Source organism: Lagopus leucura, unplaced genomic scaffold (assembly GCF_019238085.1).
Source record: "Lagopus leucura isolate 7727_CA_CO unplaced genomic scaffold, USGS_WTPT01 Super-Scaffold_100022, whole genome shotgun sequence".
Classification (NCBI taxonomy): Eukaryota; Metazoa; Chordata; class Aves; order Galliformes; family Phasianidae; genus Lagopus; species Lagopus leucura.
In genome coordinates, this window is record NW_024962275.1 from 8,347,761 (window position 1) to 8,366,682 (window position 18,922).

General features: G+C 53.4%; 1 protein-coding gene across 1 annotated transcript in view; it reads right to left on the minus strand.

The window, feature by feature from the left end:
• EHMT1 (euchromatic histone lysine methyltransferase 1) overlaps positions 1-16,545 on the minus strand; it is a 96,436-nt gene extending 79,891 nt beyond the window's left edge. The window contains exon 1 of the mRNA XM_042879381.1: positions 16,490-16,545. Coding sequence (XP_042735315.1) covers positions 16,490-16,510 — 21 coding nt within the window. The 5' untranslated portion in view covers positions 16,511-16,545. The remainder of the gene's footprint in view (positions 1-16,489) is intronic.
• Positions 16,546-18,922: the final 2,377 nt, after the last annotated feature.

Genomic DNA, 18,922 nt, shown 5'->3' on the forward strand with positions numbered 1-18,922 from the left:
TCCCAAAACCCATTCTCAGAGCACAGACAGTCTGTGCTGGCCACAGCTTCTGGAAGGGAGGAGAAAAGGAGGGACGAAGCTAAAAACCTCAACACTGGGCTGGCAATATTTTCAGCGAGTACTCAGCATCCCCAGCTCAGCACAGCCCCTGTCAAGACTGCCCTCCTGAAGACTTCCAGCAGCTTTAGCATCCTCCTGTGAGCTGACAGCCACCATTGGGAACCTCCAACATTCACAAAACCATTGCATTATTATTTCTTTCTTCACACCATTCCAAGACAACACCTTCCAACACACAACACCACGCGCAGACCCTGCTGCCCTTGGATGTGAATCATCCCAGCCATGCAAGATGCAGATTTTCAGTGGCAGAAGCAGCACAGGAGCTGCACCCTTTACTATTTGCTCCTTGAAGGAGTGCCACTGTTCCACGTGCACGGCCCTGGATGGAGATTTGCTCAGACGTGATCTCGAGTGACTGGAGCTCACAGGAATGGGGTTTCTTCCAGCCAGGCACCCCACCAACACACCCCACCCCAACGCTGGGTGCGCCTGGCTGCTGGTTCACATCCATTTCCTCATTGCTCAGCAGTATTAGCTAGAAGCTTCTGAGAGCAGCATAGAGTCACAGAACAGCTTGGCTTCGAAGGGGCCTCAAAAACCATCCAGTTCCAACCCCCTGCTGCGGGCAGGGCTGCCAACCAAGCACTAGACCAGATTGCCCAGGGCCCCATCCAGCTTAGAGCTGAAGATACAAGCCATGGTGAGGGAGCATCGCCTCTCCCAGCACCAGCACCATGCTGAAACAGCCCCAAAACCACCAACCCCTGTGGGTACCACTGCTGTCCATCACTGTGCTTCAAGAACTTGGACAACGTGGACTCAGAGCACCGTGGCACCGAGCTCCAGCCTCCAGCCAGGCTCACAGCACGGGGTGCCTGCTGCACTTACCTCACCGCCCAGCCGCCCTCAGCACCGAGCCGCCTTCAAGCAAAGCCAAAATAATGCCTCAACAGTCCTTTTTCTCCCCATCTGACACGGGCTCGCGGCTCCTCATGCACGGGGAGGAGCAGGTAGCACACACACAAAAAGAAGGCTATGACTCGGTAGGCGCTCAGAGCCAATCCCTTGGCACATTTTCTCTCCAACAGGCGCAGGAGGCATCGAGTCCCGCTGGGTTCTGAGCGCCCTGCAGAGGGCTGGGTGCTGCCCCACCTCGGTGCTGAGCTCAGCCCCACACCGCGATGCCAGGCCTGGCACTGCGAGAGGATTGCTTTGGCCTGGAGGGAAAAAAGAAACCACGACATGAAGGTCACCCATAAAATCATTCCGCAGCTCCCTCTTCCCCGGCTCTCCTAGAGAAAATCCTCACCAAACCCTCAACCTTAAAGGAGAAGCACAAAAAGACATGTACATTAATCCCATATACCTCCGTCAATTTTTTTCCTCGTGTCTTTAGAGCAGTTGTTTACTGCAGCCAACTGCAGAGAAATTACAGTAGCTTAACTCTCCAACTCCCTCTAAAGGATTAATCTTCCAGTGAGCATGCTCACGCGAGATCTTTTTTCAGCAGTTGCATCCATTTCATGAAATGAGGGCTGCTGCAGACATGAGGAAATGCCATTTCAGGACGACAGGCAACGTTAAACAGCCCCAAAAAGAAGTGCTAATCCCTGCAGGGCTCACTGCAGCGCTCAGCACTGCTCACCCCCGGGTGCCCTTCCAGGAAGGGGCTGCTCTGCCAGACACGTTGTAAAGCTCAGGGCTTGACTTTTCTCCACAAGCTGGTGGACAATTTGCCCACCGAAGGACGAGGCACAAAAAGCCTCCCTTGCCCGGAGCTCTGCCTTTTGCATCACTTGTTGGCCATCTTTGCCCTTTAAAAATTAACAAAAAAAAAAAAAAAAAAAAAAAAAAACAGGGAAGATAATTTGGGGCACGGGGGAGGGGGAAGCGTTCAGATGAAAAGGAACAGCTTGAAAAATCTAGTTCTCAACTCTGCAGCACAGAAGATAACAGAGCCCGAGACACATTTAACTCCACAGATTAAGGACCCATGCAAATGAGGATTTGCTGGTAGACAACAAATCCAGTGTCTAAACAAAGCTGTCCAAGTAATCTCGTCCATTCTTCCCCAGACCATTGTGGGTTGTAATTAAACTGCTCTATCAGAGGCATTGCTCCCTCAGCCCAAAGAGCGTACCTCGAAGCAGAGCCTTCCTGCTGGAAAGACAGCTCCAAAATTAAAGGCAAATATTTATGCTTTAGGAAGAGCTTCTTCCATTTTCACCGTCCCACATTCCTGGGCTGCTGCTCCCTTTCCCACACGTCAGCTGCATGTCCTGCTGAGCAAGGATCTGAACGTGGATTGCTTTCAAGTCTTGAGTGCCTTCAACGCCGTGAGTCCCTTTTTCATTTTATTAATGTTTTAGGCCCTACACACGAATCCTCAAAGAAGGGAACATGTCATGATAGCGTTAAATAAGGACGACGTCTGCTTGTTAAAATGAACGCTCACCATAGCGACCGTCTCCATAAGGGATGATAAAACGTATGGTGACCCTGGATGTTTTATTCTGTCGTCACCTAAATAGAATCGCCCACAAAAAGGAAATCTCTGTTACCGTGCATCAAAACAGGTGCTTTGTTGTGTTTAGAAAGCATCCAAACGGGTTGGTTGGGATGTGTCACAGCACAGGCTGCTCAGCCAGCCCTCCCTGCCCTGTCCTTTGGGGACCTAAGGAATGATGCTGCTCTCCTCCTCCCGCTCAGCTCAGGTGGAGCTCTGTGGAAAAAGGATTGGAGTCCCTGAGAACGCCTGCAAAGAGAAACCTCGGCTTTAAGGCAGGTAGATGTGAGAGCCTCAGTGCAGGAAGATCATGTTCTGCATTTCCTCCTCTATGGCAGGATTAACCCAAACATGAAGTCGGGATATCAGATACGGCGTTATCCTGACCTGTCATCCCCCATTTGGAAACCAGTCGTACTCCCTGAGAGTTCAGACTTTGAAGACTGCTATTGATTCTTCTTCAAGCAAACAGCCCAAGTTGGCAATCAGTCAATAATAAGCAATTACTCAACAGCCTCTTATCTCCAGATGCCAGCCCAGACGGCTCGATTCATAGAGGCTGCAGGTCAATAAATCAAAGCTGCTCTCAATTTTAAAATATCATCACATTTCAAAATGCACCCAGCCTTCAACCTGAAAAAGCAGCCAGGACAGAGAGGTTCCAGCAGCACAGGACACTGCTGTGTCACTAATTTACCAAGCAGCAGACAGGATGCGATGCAATGACATCCACCTCAAACACTCCTCGTTTCTTGTGAGTAGCACGAAGGTTTCAGCTGGATGAAGAACATGAGGGGAAGGAGGGAGCACAGCCCTCCCCTCACTCAGACTCACTGCTGCTGCATACAGCCAGGGGTGCAACACAGACAAAAATCAGCCTTGCTGAAATCTCCCCTGGACATTTTATGCCCTGAGTGCAGACTGCCTTTAAAGAACTAAGAACAAAGAATTGCTTGTCTAACTGTGGGCTGGAACTAGATGATCTTAAGGTCCCTTCCATTCTATGATTCTGTTATTTGGTGGTCCAGACTCGCAGCAGACCCCGGTGCAATGGGAACTCTCCATCTGGTACTGCAGAACTTCAGATCCCTGATAATTTCACACACGTTCTCACAGAAGCCATGAAAAAGGCCTACAGGTACCAGCAAAACAGAGCTACTCTTTATACATAATTCTGCTTCTGTTGCTAGCAGAAGGTGCCTTACAGGACAGTGCAACCTCCACATCGAGTGTTAACTGCTGGCATAGCAGCAGGTACGTGAGGTCTGTACCAATGAGCCATACAGCACAGTAAATCCAAGACCCTGAGAGCCTGCAAAGCATTCTTCACGAGCAGGAAAGCTGCCAGAGGTCTAAGCAATAACAAACATGTAGAAAAGAATAAGGCAAGACTTGGGAACGTGGCGTCTCTGAGTGCAGGGGACTGGCATGGAGGCACCTTGCTGCATTTGTCCCAGGACTGAACATATTTGTACAGCAATCACGACCCAATCTTACAAACTGAGAACTGCCCGTCAGATTAGCTTGCAAAACCAGGATACACAGAGCCTGGCAGAGCAAAAGGAAGCAGGCACAGCCCCACAGCTGGCGCTCACTCCTCACCCTCCGCCTGCCATCAAACACAGGCCATGGTCCGAAAAGCCCCGAGTCCAGCAGCTGTTGGAGGTCCGGATGTCCAGGTGAAGGTCAGCAGGCAGGGGATTCCTGCAGCCCTGCTCACCAGCTGGAGCCTGCCACAGCTTCTGCCTTCAGCAGCATGCAGAGCACTGAGCTCTGTGCTTCGGCGGTGGTTGGGACACAGGAAGCTGTGGGAAGCAGCCCAAAATCTGAAAGGGATTTCTCCTCCTTTTCTTACCCACAGAGCACCTGCAGGTGGCTTCTACACCATCAGCGTCGCATGCAGTATCACAGCAAAGCACGGAAGAGCACTCCAAAAAAAGAAAAAGTGTGAACTCATAATGCTGCATTGCTGTCAACATTTATAGCAAAGCCACAAAATGCCAGAGCAGCTGATAGGATCCCACAGACCACACTGCAGAGCGACTCCTGAGCCCTGCAGCCAACAGCAGGAACTTCCAAGCAGCACCTGCGTTTGGTTGGTGCAGGACATGGAGACCCTCTCTCTCCCCTTCCACACATATGGATGGGTGTCAGGTTGGTGTAGCAGTGGGAGCAAGGCTTGAGATGGGCACCTGGAGAACTGCTGGAGGTGCTGGCCACTGAAACAGTTGTTTGCTCAAAAGAACACACTGCTCTGCACAGCCTGGCTTTACTGGATGCACTTCCTCAGCCTAACCTGCGTTGCTGGCTTCTTCAGACTGCTAAAGGAAAATAACACAGCAAACCATAGGTAGTAACACAGCTTTTCTGATCATTTCTGATGAAGGCGATGCTGACTGCACAGCAGTGAGACATCACAACCCATCACCCACATCTCCCTTCCCATGGTATGACTGCTTCATGAAGACATTCAGGTTGGTTATTAGGAAAAACTTCCTGTACCAAAGGGTGGTGGTACATCTGCATGGGCTGCATGGGAGTTGTGGAGTCACCATCCCTGGCATTCAAAAACATGGAGATGTGGCACTGGGGTCAGTGGGCCTGGCAGGGATGGGTTGGCAGTTGGACTTGGGTCATTTCCAACCTGAGTCTATGATTCTGTGGTCCGTGGTGCGGGTTCCTCTTTTGACCCCACTGCATTCATCAGCACAGGATCTTGCTGCTGCCTTGAAGCAGGATGTAGCAGAGAACAAAAGAGCTCCATGGCCCTGCTGAGGATGTCATCTAGGAGACAGCAAGAACATGAAGTGGCACCCAAACAGCTCCCTTAGAGCTGGGAGCTGCCATCCCCAGCACTCATAGAGGTCAGTCCTTCATCTCAGCACAAAATGACATTGGACTGGATGGTCCTGTAGATCTTTCCCAACCTTGGTGATTCTGTGACATCAGCTCAGCCCCAGGTCTGCTAGCTCTCAGGAGTCCTGAGATTGCCCAAGGCTTTGCTCTTCTTGGTGGTCCCCTGCTTTGTGCCATAGGACCTTACAGGTGACTCTGATGCAGAGGTACATCTCACAGCAGAAACTCAAACTGGGTTAAATTTCGGAGGTTCATTGTGCTAGGAAGACAAGAGACTCAATGATCTCACTGTAGTCCACTCAGCCATCTCATCCATGTGGTCACGTGGCTGCAATGAACACGGATGCTTCATAAAATAATCCTCAGTGCAGACTGGTCTCAGGATTTCCCTTTGGCCCTTCTGTTGCCTCCAACACAGAGATACCACCAGATGTGTGCACAGCACTCAGATTGCAGTGTTCCCAACTGGGGTGTGGGAAGGGGAGGGCAGCAGCCAGGAGGCTCCTCCTGAAAGTAGCAGAAAGGAACAGCAGCCAGCCCCATTTGGCCTGGGACAGAGCTTCAACTTTGCATCTGCATGCTTTCAAAATAGCTTGTTCCCCATTGGACATTTAAAACAAACAAAAACCAAACAAACACATCTATACAAACAGCAATCCAAAACCACGCAACGACAAAGACGGCTGCAATAGCCTGTAAAGAAGCTAATTGATTCGAGGATCTGATTACTGCTTTAGCCACCATTTTTGCATCTTTTGGGCTCCCCCTGTTAGAGGCACACCTTTACAGCACGACGCTTCATGTCCACTCGGAGCACACCCAGAGTTATCCCAGCATAGCTGTGCTTCTATCGACATGAATCTGCTCTGCACACACAGCAGCACGGCCACACTCACACCAGTGCAGATGTGCCATATCCACACGGCCAACCTCGTGCCTTCACATAAATTAGCTGTACTGACCAGCAGTGTCAGCTTTTACTGAGATTTGCAGAAGTTCAGTCTGTCTGTGCTGTGGGCTGTGTGTAAACGAACTCTGAGAACAATCTTAATTAGCAGCTACAGCTTCCGTCACACGAAGGAACCACCCCCACCAGCAGCCAACAGCTATCCCTACCAATCCAACAAGCTCATGAAAACCAGCAGGTGTTTTTCACACAGGAGGGCATATTTTCAACCAGCAGCCCCAGGTGGAGGCACAGCTCACGCACCTACCACACATGGGCTGCTGCAGCCCTGTGTCCAAGCAGCCAGCATCACCGCCAGCCCCCAGCTGAGGAACAGCTCTCCCACAGCTCTCCCGGTAAAGCTGAATGCAACAGCACATCAGTTATTACTGTCCAACACCAGCACCTACGATGTACAGTGCAGTGTGCATCCCCACGCTGAAGGCAGCAAACACACACAACTCCTCATTGCAGTGCAGCCCTGTTAGGGGAGGTGACAGCACCCAGATAACGCAGCAGCTGTGGGAAGCTTAAGCCAAAGCTGAGCTTCACCAAACAGCACCTGAACTCATGCGAGGAGTTACAGAAACTTTGATTCATGTATTCGAGGAGATGGGGCTGTGTTCCTGGAAATTCATTCCTGGAGGTGCCAGCAGAGCAATAATCTGCTGAGCTGTATGCTTGCAAACCCAAAGCCCTGCACACATTGCTTGAGAGAAGCAGGAAAGCTCATCCTGCTTCACCCCTCGGGCAGTGCAGCACACAGGGATGCTCACAGATAACAGAAAGTGCTGTCTGCAGAGCTCTGGCAATGCAGGGAAACAACAAGGCTGGTGGATTTTCCTTCCTTGCAAGGTAAGGAGAACACAGCCCAACCCAGGCTGTGCCTACAGCCAAACAGAGCAACCCCTCTGCAGAATGAGGTTTAAGTGGGACTTCATACGCCTTGAAATCCTGATGGCAGCCTGCTAAGGAGGGATCCTAGCTGGGCTGAGCAAGAGACTGCAACCACACGGCTTCATCACACACAGAATTAAAGGAAGGACTGGGAATTCATGCCAAAACATTACAGGCTTTTTCTCATTGAAAAATAAAAAAAATCAAACAGCTGAATCAACCAAGAGAGCAGAGCTTTACCCAGAGCTTCTGGGAGGAACATCTGCCTCCCCCCATGCTGCCATTCACCTGCACTGCACAACCTGCCCCCAGCTGCAACTGCTGGGGATGCAACTGCAACTCCTTGAAAACCACATTAAAAACAAAACAAAACAAAACATAAAAATAGATGTGAACAACCTAACTGGAAAGCTTGCCAAAGTGACACTTCTGTTTTTTAAAAGTGCCCAGCAGGGCACAGAATGAGCACAGAGTGGATGCCATAACTGCATGGGTTTGCTTGGGCTTAACACACTGGTATGAGTTCTTATCACAAATAGGTCCTTGTCACCTTCAAAGCTATTTGGAGACAGAAGCCAGCAACTCCTGCAAGAATTATAAGGCAGGAATAGGACATGTTGGCCTAATTTAAGAATGCAATAAGAGGATATGAGAAACTTCATAGCTCACATCTTCCGGATAAAGTCCAACGCTGCTATCAGAACCCAGAGAGGAAGTGCTGGATGTTTGGAATCGTATTGGCTTTAATCACAAATACTTCAGAACACTCTTGAAAAGAAAAACTTTTCCATTTTTCTTCACCAGATGGAGCACATGGGGACCGAGGGGCTTCACCCACCCTAGGACCCAACAGAAACTCTATGCAGACACACAGCTGAGCTCAGCAGCACGAGCAGCTTTGGTGCATATGGTCCAGAATCAAGCACACAGTCCTGGAGCGGTGGGAATTGGCCTCTCAGGGGCTGGCCGTGCTCCCTGGGGCTGCACCTGCAGGAAGGTGGGCTGACAAGAGGACGTGGCAATGCCAGGCCAAATGGCAGGACTGCAGCTCATGAGCCCACGGGGCTGGCTGGGGCACGGTGGTTTTCCTGCAGAGACACATCCCAAATCCCAGCTGCAGACTCCAGCAGCCAGCTTCACCTGCACAGTTCTCTCAGTCCCTCTGTGGCAGTTCTGCCTGCCCCACTGCTGGCCATGCTGTGAGAACACGCTCCTGCTGGCCAACCTCCCACCTCCAGGTTGCTGTGGGTTTGGATCACCTTCGGTGCCCCTTTCTCATGCAACACCCTCTTTTTCTCTCTGTGATCTTCTGCCTCAAGGAGGGGCCAACGCTGCAAAGCCTCCTTGCATTTAAGTCTTACCATCTTCCTGCACTAATGCTGCACGTAGGGTACGCACGGGTCCTCAGCTCCCTGCTCTGTGTTCACCATTCCCGAAGCTGCACATCAACTAAACTTGAAGAAAAAAGGAAAACAAACCCAAGAGATTTACCTCACTTCGGGATTCAGCAGCACAGTGAGTTTGTGCTCTGCTCTCATTGCGCACAGTGCACGCTTCAGAAGGGCTGGGAAACAAGCAGATTACACCCCAAGCACCACCTATACTCACAAAGCAATAAAAAAATTGTTTAATTAATAATACAGCAGCAAGAAAACATTAATGAGCACCCAGCAAGGAAAGGACTGTTGTCTCATCTCTCTGTGCAGCCTCCACATTCAGGCAGCAGTTAGCAGCTGCAGTCCCAGGGCAGGCAGACATCTGACTCAGCCATCACCATTCACATTCCTTTTTAAAGGCTGTTGCATCAGGAGCACCTCTTGGCAGCCCCACAAACTTCCACTCGTGAAGTTTTTGTCATTTAATAAAAGAATGTGGAGTATCTCTGGGCACCCAACATATAAACAAACACACATAGGCCAGGGGGCCTCTTGCAATGGGCTCTCGTTGGCCACGTCTGCAAAACGGGCTGCATGCTGCTGGCACCAGTGTGCACAGGGTGGTTTCCTTTGGCCAGCTCTGCCTTGCAGCAGCAGCGTGGCTGGGAACACAGGCAACCTCAACATCAGGTCAGATTTTCTTCTGCTGGCACCCAGGAGCGGGAGGAGATGACAGCGCCTTGGAGGGGAACCTGCAGTCTTGGGTCTGAGATGATACCAAACCAATCAGCTCTGAAGAAAAGCTGTCATAATTAAAACATGCGCTGTCAACGTACAGCTCCGTAAGAATAGGTGCTCAAGAAACCCAACAGCAGAACTGCATCGTCAGTACGAGGGGGGCTTCAGTGGGGATGAAGGCCATAAAACTCAGAGAGTAACCCCAGAAGAGTGGGAGTTTGGTACAGTGAGCAGTGTGCAGCAGGCAGCCTAAACCCAGGGGTGACTGCGAGAGGAGATGGTGCCTGCAGGTCCTATGCAACCATTTTGCATATTAAAGATACATTAAAGCCCCAAATTGCATCCTAGTGCTACTGAGAAACACACATCCCAAATCGAAGAGTACAAGCATCGGCTGGATATAAGCAAAGACTGGGTGGAAAGAAACAAAGGGTTTTTTGTGTCAGGGATGGTGCAGCGCTGGCACAGGTTGCCCAGAGATGCAGTGATGCCCCTGGTGACATCCAGGGACCTGAGCACCTGATGGAGCTGCAGATGCCTCTGCTCACAGCAGGGCGTTGGATCAGATGCCCTTCACAGGCCCCTTCCAACTCAAATTCTATGATCAAACGTATGGAATGCAGGGATTCTTACCATGTAAAACACAGCTGAGCTGACAGAAGCTATTACCTACAAGTCTGCAGTAGGAACCACCTCATGTCCTGCCTCAGCAGCTGCACTGCCTTCTGGATGCCGGTTTAATCTATCAAATATTAATAATGCTCCTCAATTAATGAAATATTTAGACTCATGCTTTAAGTGCTCGTACCTGGAGTTATGTGTTCAAACTTGCAGGCCAGCAGGATACCGGATGGATCCACAAAGCACCCAGCAGCCTGGCTGGGAATGCTGCTCTGTCCTGAACACCCTCTTCCTCACGTGGACAAAACCCTACTTGGTGGGGGCACGTTTCCTTCTTACCCCTTTGGACACAAGAAATTCATCAAAAAGCTCAGTTCACTTCTCAGATCCCCATATTGCAACAGATCTACTTTCCATTCCCAACTCAACAGCTGGATAAAGTATGTGATTTGTAAACATAACCACCCTTTCTGAGTCTCTGACCACGTGCACGTTTGATTTCCCCTTTCTGGAAACAATATTAGGATTTTGGAGAGGACCTTGCTACAGCTCCTGAGAAACAGCCCCAATTACTGCTGAAATTGGATAAAACATCTGAGTCATTTGCCTTTTGGCTTTGAGCCCTTGGGAAAAACTACCTCTTGAAATTTGCTCTGAAGCTGCAAGGACTAGAAACGTAACTGGAGAGGAGGAGGGCAGCAGAGGTTCTCAAGAACCCTGGAGCTCATGCTGGAAGAGAATGAAGAAGGAAGAAAAACCAGTGTGTGGTGTTTCACAGCTCTCAGGGCTGCGTTCAAATGCACCAGCAGATCCTGGTCAATGGTCCCAGGGCTCCCTTTGGCCAGCCAGCACACTAAAACACATCTCTTCATGTTCTCAGTTTTCAGAAGCAGTAAAAACGTGAAGTAGAACTCTGGAAACCACGTGGACTTTTTCTCTTAACCTAAGCAAGGCCAATGCATGGAATACCTCAGCTACAAGCCTCGGGCAACAGTCGTCCCTCCATGGAGACACTCATTGCCCTTCACAGAATCACAGAACGGCCTGGGTTGCAAAGGAGCACAATGCTCATCCAGTTCCAACCCCCTGCTGTGTGCAGGTCGCCAACCAGCAGCCCAGGCTGCCCAGAGCCACATCCAGCCTGGCCTTGAATGCCTGCAGGGATGGGGCATCCACAGCCTCCTTGGGCAACCTGTGCCAGTGCCTCACCACCCTCTGGGGGAAAAACTTCCTCCTAATATCCAACCTCAACCTCCCCTGTCTCAGTTTAAAACCATTCCCCTCATCCTATCAGCACCACCTTCCCTTCAGTGCTACAAATTGCAAAAGCTGCCGGCTGCCCTGCTCCCAGAAGGAACAAACCTCGCAGCCCTCCTCCCACCCAGCACACTGCTCTGCACAGCCACAAGCCTGCTGGACTTGGCTCCAACGCTTAGGCCCAAATCACATGCACTGTTACAGTCTCGGGGCATTGCTGGCATTCTCACTCACCCCACTTTGCTCAGCTCCCCACTTCTTTGCTGCTGGTTTTGAATGCTTTAGCAACAGCAGCTCACAGCCATCTCCTGACTCACGCTGTCTGCCCCAGGGAGCTATAATCTCTTTGGATATTTTCATCCCCATTTGCATAATTTTGCCTTTCCCTGTAACAAATGAGAAAAGTCATTTACCTGGCTTTATTCCGAGCTTGGCTGAGCCAGCCTTGCTATCTTGCTCTCTATTTACTTTCTCCCCAGCTGTGACACCTGCAGATTTCCTCCTGCTCCCAGCGCTGGCTCTGCAGGACGAGTCACCACGTGCACACAGAAGCAGACCTGAATGTTCCATCCTGCCACTGTCCCACTCGCTGTTCTAAACTGACACAACTCACCACTGCCACCGAGCTCTGCCTTCAGAAGGAGACACAGCACCCAAAAGGCTGGACGTTACATTTAACAGCTCTCCTTTGCCCCCATGCCATCCTGCACACACACAGGCAGCTCAGCCCTGCGCCGTGCCGCTCATCCTGCTCAGCTCCCAGCACAGCTGCTGCCCCATGGCCAAACTGTCTGAAACACAAACTCAGGGCAAAGCGCCTGGCGCGGAGGCAGACAGCAGTGAGGGTCAGGGGGGAGCCAGGAATCCCCTCAGAAGAACATCTCCTGCTCTAAAGGAGGATACATTGCATGTCCTCGCTGCTTTGCCTGTGCTAGGTACTTCTAATTAAAAGCAGGAAAGCCTTTCTATTTTAGACACCTCAGCAATACTAGCACCAAAAGCTTTTCTCAGCAGAGTTTGTTCTGAGTTTACATGCATTTCACAGCACCGGCCAAGCCAGCAGAGCTACACAAACTCTCCCAGCCGTGTTGGATTTACCCATGCAGCGCTGCAGGATGCGCCGGTCCCAGGCTGAGCAGCAGGGCAGTTTCTCCCTGACCCCCAGCATGAGCAGCTCCACCAGCCCTGCCCTGCACACCTTTGGCTTCCACAGCAGTCACAGAGCAGACGATCCCCAGCAAAGAGCATCTCGAAGCACCCAAAGGGGCTCCTTGAGCCCCTCAGTCCTGCACTAAGCAAACCCCAGGACACAAGACAGGCGGTCAGAGCTTGGGGAAACCTGACAGCCCCTCCCCAGGGACCTGATGGCACAGAAAGGAGCAGGAGCTGCCCCTGCACGACCTCCCAGCACAGGGCACAGAGCAGGAGATGGCAGTGCCTCTTGCTCCACTCTCCTGTAAAAGCCCTGACTTTGCAGGAATGACCCCTTCTGCCTCCTCCCCACATCATTTTTGGATGCCAGGGCCCAAAATGTAGACGTCATGCTGTGCTTCAGCACTTTGCTAGAGAAAGGCATGAGGAACACAGGCTGCTTTCATCCCCCCCACAGCCCCATTCTAAGAGGACACACAGGTGGCATCGCCCCAGCTCCAGGAGATCAACAAACACCACAGCAGGTGACACAGAGCAAGGCCCCAGATGAGCATTTCAGACCAGCAGCACTGCAGCAGCACTGGTCCCCAATGGTTTTGCTATCAGCTGCTCTCGTGCACATTTGGAGACGTGACAGCCCTGAGCACCGGTGCCTCATTTGCTGCCAGCAGCCCGGAGCTGCTGAGCGATGCCAACGGCAGCAGCTGGCACAGCTGCCAGCAGTGTGCCCACCAACCACATGCTCACACAGCTCCGGTCAGCCCCCCCACAGCAGAGCTGTTTGTTTTTCTCCTTGTTGCTGGAGTTTTTGCTGGTAATGGCTTCTAGCAGGCCTTCTGCTGAAGCGGCCACAGCAGAGGGGAGAGCAATTGATTTGCATCTGAAGACAGACAACTAAGGTGGCAAAACTCAGTAGCATACCAAGCTTTTGCTTTGGAAAGCAAAAACAAACAAGCTGCCCTGGTCTAAAATCATCTCCAAACTAATACAGCTATGCCCACAGCAAGGACATTTATTGTATTACCGCCTCAGCAAAGAAAAAGAAACATCATTCTCTCCAGACAGCATAATTAAACTGCAAGAGCTCTTTCCAAGTACAAACCAGGCCTTTGATTCTGCCTCCACTTCACAAACTGTTTTTCAGACACTTCTTTCAGCCACGTTGGCTCAGCTACATCAGCTTAACAACTGAAGGGCGCTTCTGAGGCTTCCTCACAACTTTGGAAGTCACACTGAATCATTTGGATTGGAAGAGACCCTTAAGGGTCATCTATTCCACCTCCCCTGCAAGGAACAGGGACAGCCACGGCTCCATCAGTGCTCAGAGTCTCATCCAGCCTAAACGTTCTGGTGTTATTTAAAGTCTGTCTTTACAGAAGGTGAGTTTCCAAACGGCATCAGCTGACCATTAGCTCAGCGTGGCCGAAGCACCGTGGGGAGAATTGGCATTGGGGAAATAGAGGCCAGCACTACTTAACATCTGTTTGTCAAGGAAGGGGCAGCTGCAACTGCAATCCATGAAGTTAAAACTCTCCTGCCCTTACCAGGTTGTTCAACGTCACAGGTGGGGAAAACTCCTTTCCTCACACAAAATCACTGCTAAAACGTTGCAAACCACCTTGAATCTAACACAACTGGAAACCCCACCTTGTACACGTGCCCAGGATCTCCTGTCAGTGTAACATAAACGCACCTCACTGCACCAAGGGACCGGAGACAACAACTGTCCTGCAGCCATCAAACACACAGGCTCCCAAAGGGAGAAAAGATGACTGTGCATTAAAAGCAGTGGCCCTAGGAAAGCAAAGCAGAGCCTCTCCACACTTGTGCTATCAGCTGGCAGGAGTAAATGAGGGAGGAGGAAGGGCAGGGCAGGCCTGAAAGGAGCCCTGGATCTCACGTCACTTGTGAAACAGAAAGTGGGAAACTGAAGAGGTCATCTGCGCGTTCCCTGCTCAAAGGCACTGCTCATTAGGTCCTGGCTTTTCCCATTATCCCTCCTGCACTCGGTGGCCTATTACAGCAACCTCCTTCCAGCCAGGGACCCATGACTAGGAAGCTCTTTGACGAGAGCAAACGTTGCCCCTTAATCCAGTGGGGAGTTCATTGCACAGGCGGAGGACTGCCTGCAGCACTCCAGCACCAGCTGGCTGCAGGGATGAGAGCGCGGATCAAAGCCGGGGTGCAGCCCTCACACTGGCTGATCTGCAGCCCCACGGGGCCCAGCTTTGGAGGGCAGGGAGCAGCAGCACTTGCAGGGCTGCTCCTGGCTGAGGGGCAGCGGGGAAATCCATCTGCGACGTGGGTTGTGTCTGCTGGCTTTAAAGATCAAAGCTGCATCTCCGTGGAAAAAAAAAAAAATGAAAAAAAATGTTACAGATGAGAACAGACAGGAGGGGGAAAAAAGGATGAGAAATACAGTGCAACTTCTGAGGAGAAGCACTTCAATCACAGCCACACGCGCACCTTGCCTGGCGTGCAACGCCCTGAGGTTTGCACAAGGAGGAAAAACGGCGTGGCTTCAAACCTGTTTCCAAACTTACACTGAATGAAACACACAGAGACAGTAAAACTGATGCAAATGAGGCCAGCAGCATCAAATTCAAGGAACCCACGATCGCATCAAACCGGCTGAGCAAGGCAAGCCCACTCCCTTCAACTTTAATGTTAGTCCTGCAGTTACAGGAGGTCTGAAATACGTAAAAGCACCAAACCAGACTCGGTGTGAAGGACCTGAGGGAAGCACCTGCAGTTTGGCTTTGGGCAGCTTGAGTGGGGCAGAACCTCACCGGAGCTCGGCTCTGAGAGCCCACAGTGCTGGGGGGGTTTGTCCTTCACCTGCTGCCCCCGGGGCCTCACGAAGACCTTGTCTGTGCCCCGTGTTCTTACCTGGAGCCAATTAGTGCCAACAGCTTTGCTCGTGGGCACGACTTGTGCCCACCTTGCACCCCACATGTGGTACAACACCCTGCAATGCAGGGTCAGCCCCTGCCCTCCGCACAGCACTGCAGGCTGAGCATCCCAGCTGGAGTAACGCAGCCAGCCTGTCAGAGAGCAAAAACAACAGCAGACAAGGGGAGGGAGGGAATTCAGTCCTGAACGAGTCCCTGCCGGCACCGCATCACACACGGGCCACCTGCAGGCGCTGGGTCCGAGATCAGAGCTGGGCTACAGGGGATGCTTCCCAATTAAAAGGGTCGTAAAGCCAACCCGCGAGGTGCGGGCAGAAGTTCCACAAAACACGAGGAAAAACTTCAGCGAGGTGACGGAGAGCCAGCCGGGCTGCCGGGGAGCAGCCGCCCTTCCTTGGAGACACTGAGCCACAGCCGGGAGCTGCGCGACGGGGAACCGGCGCGAGAGCGAGGTGAGCAGCAGTGCGGGACCGAAGGAAGAACCGGGTGTGGGGCCACCGAGCGCTCCGGCACGGCTCGCAGGAGGCGGCCTCGGGTAGAGCGCCCCGCGGAGAACGGAGCGAACGGAGCGAACGGGCCGGCGGGCCGCCCGGCGCTCACAAAGCGGACACGCGGCTCCCGCAGCCCCGCCGCCCGGCGGAGACGCACGACTCCTCCCGCCGCCCCGCCCCACAACCTCCGCCGCGCGGCCCGGGACCCTGCATGCCTCGAGCCGGCGTCTGCGCGCCACCCCGGACCGTGTATAAGCGCATAGCGGCGGCCCAACCGCCGGCGGCGGCCCGCCCGGCCCGGGACCCTGCATGGCGCCGCACACCGCCCCGCCGCACGAGGAACCCCGGAACGTGGATGACGCCGGCGCAGCTCCCCCCGCCCCCGCCGCGCGCACCCGCTCCCATTGGGGAGAACCCCGGAACCTGTATGGCCCATACCACCGACCGGCCGCGGAGGGGTGTTACTTATACAGAGTCCCGGGCTCCCCTACACACAATGGCAGCAGCTCCCACATTCTTCCCCTCAGAGGAGTTGGACTGAACCATGGGGCGGCGGGGGCACGGCCCTCTCCCGGCCCCCGACAGAAGCCGCCTGGCCCTGGGCGATACCACTGCGCGCTCCCCCATCTTCCGTCCCCCCGCCCGGGTAGATGGACGCCGCCGCTCTCACTCACCTCGGCATCCACTGTGGCCATGGCCGGAGCCCCGGAGCGTAGCCCCGCCCCCGCGGCGGCTCCTCGCGCCTTGGCTCCGCCCCTTTCCCCTCATTCTTCTCAATGGAGACGCTCCGGAGGCCAATGCGCATGCGCGCGGCAGCATGGCGGCCCCCGCGGGTCCCTTCGGCCGTACGGCGTCATGGCGGCGCCCATTGGGAGGCGCCGTACGGCGGGGGGCGGGCCGAGGGCGGGACGGAGGGGGCTGGTGGGAACGGGGATGGGGACAGAACAGGGGTGAGATGGGGACAGGGAGGATGGGATGGGGGCGGGAATGGGAACGGGAAGAGGAATGGGGGTGAGATAGGGATAGGACAGAATGGGGATAGGAGGGGGTGAGATGAGGATAGAATGGGATAAGGACGGAAGAGGGATTAAATAGAGACGGAGAGGGCTGGAGATGGAATGGGGACAGGGAGGAAATGGGATAGGGACAGGGAGAGACGGGACCAGGATAGGGATGGGATAGGGATGGGGACAGCAGTGGGGATGAGATAGGGACAGGATGGAATGGAGATGGGAGGGGAATGAGATGGGGATATTGTAAGATAAGAACGGGAATGGAAGAGAGATGGGGACGGGGTCAGGACGACGGTGGGACAGGGACAAAGACGGGAATAGGGATGATATAGGGATATAGTGATATAGGAATAGGGAGATAGGGATGGGGTGTAATAGGGATAGAAGGGGGATGAGATAGGGATGAGATGAGGATAGAATGGGATAAGGACAGCAAAGGGGGTGAGACGGGGACAGGGTAAGATGGGGGTCGGGAATAGGGGGGCACAGGACGGAGCACGGCTCTGCCCCGCTCCCACTGCAGAGGGTCCCACTGCCGTGAAAAGGGGCAGGGCAGGGCAGGGCAGTCACACCTCCTGCCGCACCCACGCCCGTGTTCTGCGGGTTCGGGGTCACCCAACGCGGCTCCGTCCCGCAGCCCCCAACGCACGTCCCTACAGCAGCTCCAGCTCCCTACGGCGAGCCGGGGCCGCCCCTGCAGGCGGAGGAAGGGACGAAACCTCGGGCTCCGCCCGGCTCCCATCGCTCTCCGCCGGCCGCTGCTGCCCCCGCCCGGCCGCCCCGCGCCGCAGTCAAAATAAAAGTCCCCCGGTGCGGAGCGTAGCGGCCGGCTCTCCTCGGCTCTGCTCGGCTCTCTTCGGATCTCCCCGGCTCTGCCCGGCTCTGCCCCGCACGCAGCCGCGGCCCTACGAAAGGTGGGAGGTGTTGGTGGTGTGGGATAGAAGCCAGGATGGAGCGCTCCCCGGGCGCTGTGATTGTAACGGATTGCAGGGTTTGAGTTGTACAGAGCCGGCGGTTGTATAAAAACCCCACGTGTATCAATAGGAAAAGGTATCTCAGCCCCGGTGTTGGTCCCATCCGGGTCAATGAGGGAGTTGGGATGGGATGCGTTCCTGTTGCAGGGGGCTGGAATTGTGTTAAAAGATGGGCCGCCATGTCCGTTGTTCCAAATAATTCCTCCAGGCAACGGCAGAAAACGCCTCTATGGAGCTACTGGAAGTTCAGCGGAAAGCTCAAACAGGAGCCGACATCCAGCGATGGGAACCGGGGCCGAGGAGGAGCTGCAGCCCTTTTCATACTGCGCTCAGCTCCAGGCCCAGCAAACCAAGAGCTGCAAAGGAAAGCAGCGGAGCAGCCAGGCACGACTCGACCACATTGGTTTGGGGGCAGAGCAGCCCCCAGTGAAGCCGTGTGGGGCAGCAGGAACCAAAGCGGAGTTCGGTGAAACACAAACAGCACTGGAGAGCAGGATGGGCAAAGATGTGCACAGCGAGAACGAAGCAGCATGAGAAAGGACAGAGGATATTTTTGGTGCTTTCCATTGAATGCGGTTTGGAAACAATTATCTCACAGGCCTCCCTCACACCCCACCACTTCCCCTCCTGATTGCAAACAAAAGAGAAAAGAAAAAAAAAAAAAAAGCCAAACAATTGTTTATAAATTTGAGCCAGGAATTGAATTAATTCCTACATACGAAGCTTTTCTATCCAGAGCTGAATTTAGCAACCAGGCTTTTGTCTTCAGCACAGAGTTCAGAAAGAGGAGAAGGGAAGGAGGGGCCCACAGGAGCTGCCTGTGACTCCAGGCTGCAGCAAGGCAGGGATGATCCCATTGCTCTGCCACGGAGCGTGCACCCCAAAACTGCTTTCCTGCCCTCTGGCACCTGCTGTGAGCACCCTGCACCGTGAGGCATTCAAGGCCAGGCTGGATGTGGCTCTGGGCAGCCTGGGCTGCTGATTGGTGACCTGCACACAGCAGGGGGTTGGAACTGATGAGCATTGTGCTCCTTTGCAACACAGGCCATTCTAGGATTCTATGCTGCCACAGCATGCTGGGCTCACAGCCCCTGGTGGGGGTCAGAGGAATCTTTCACCC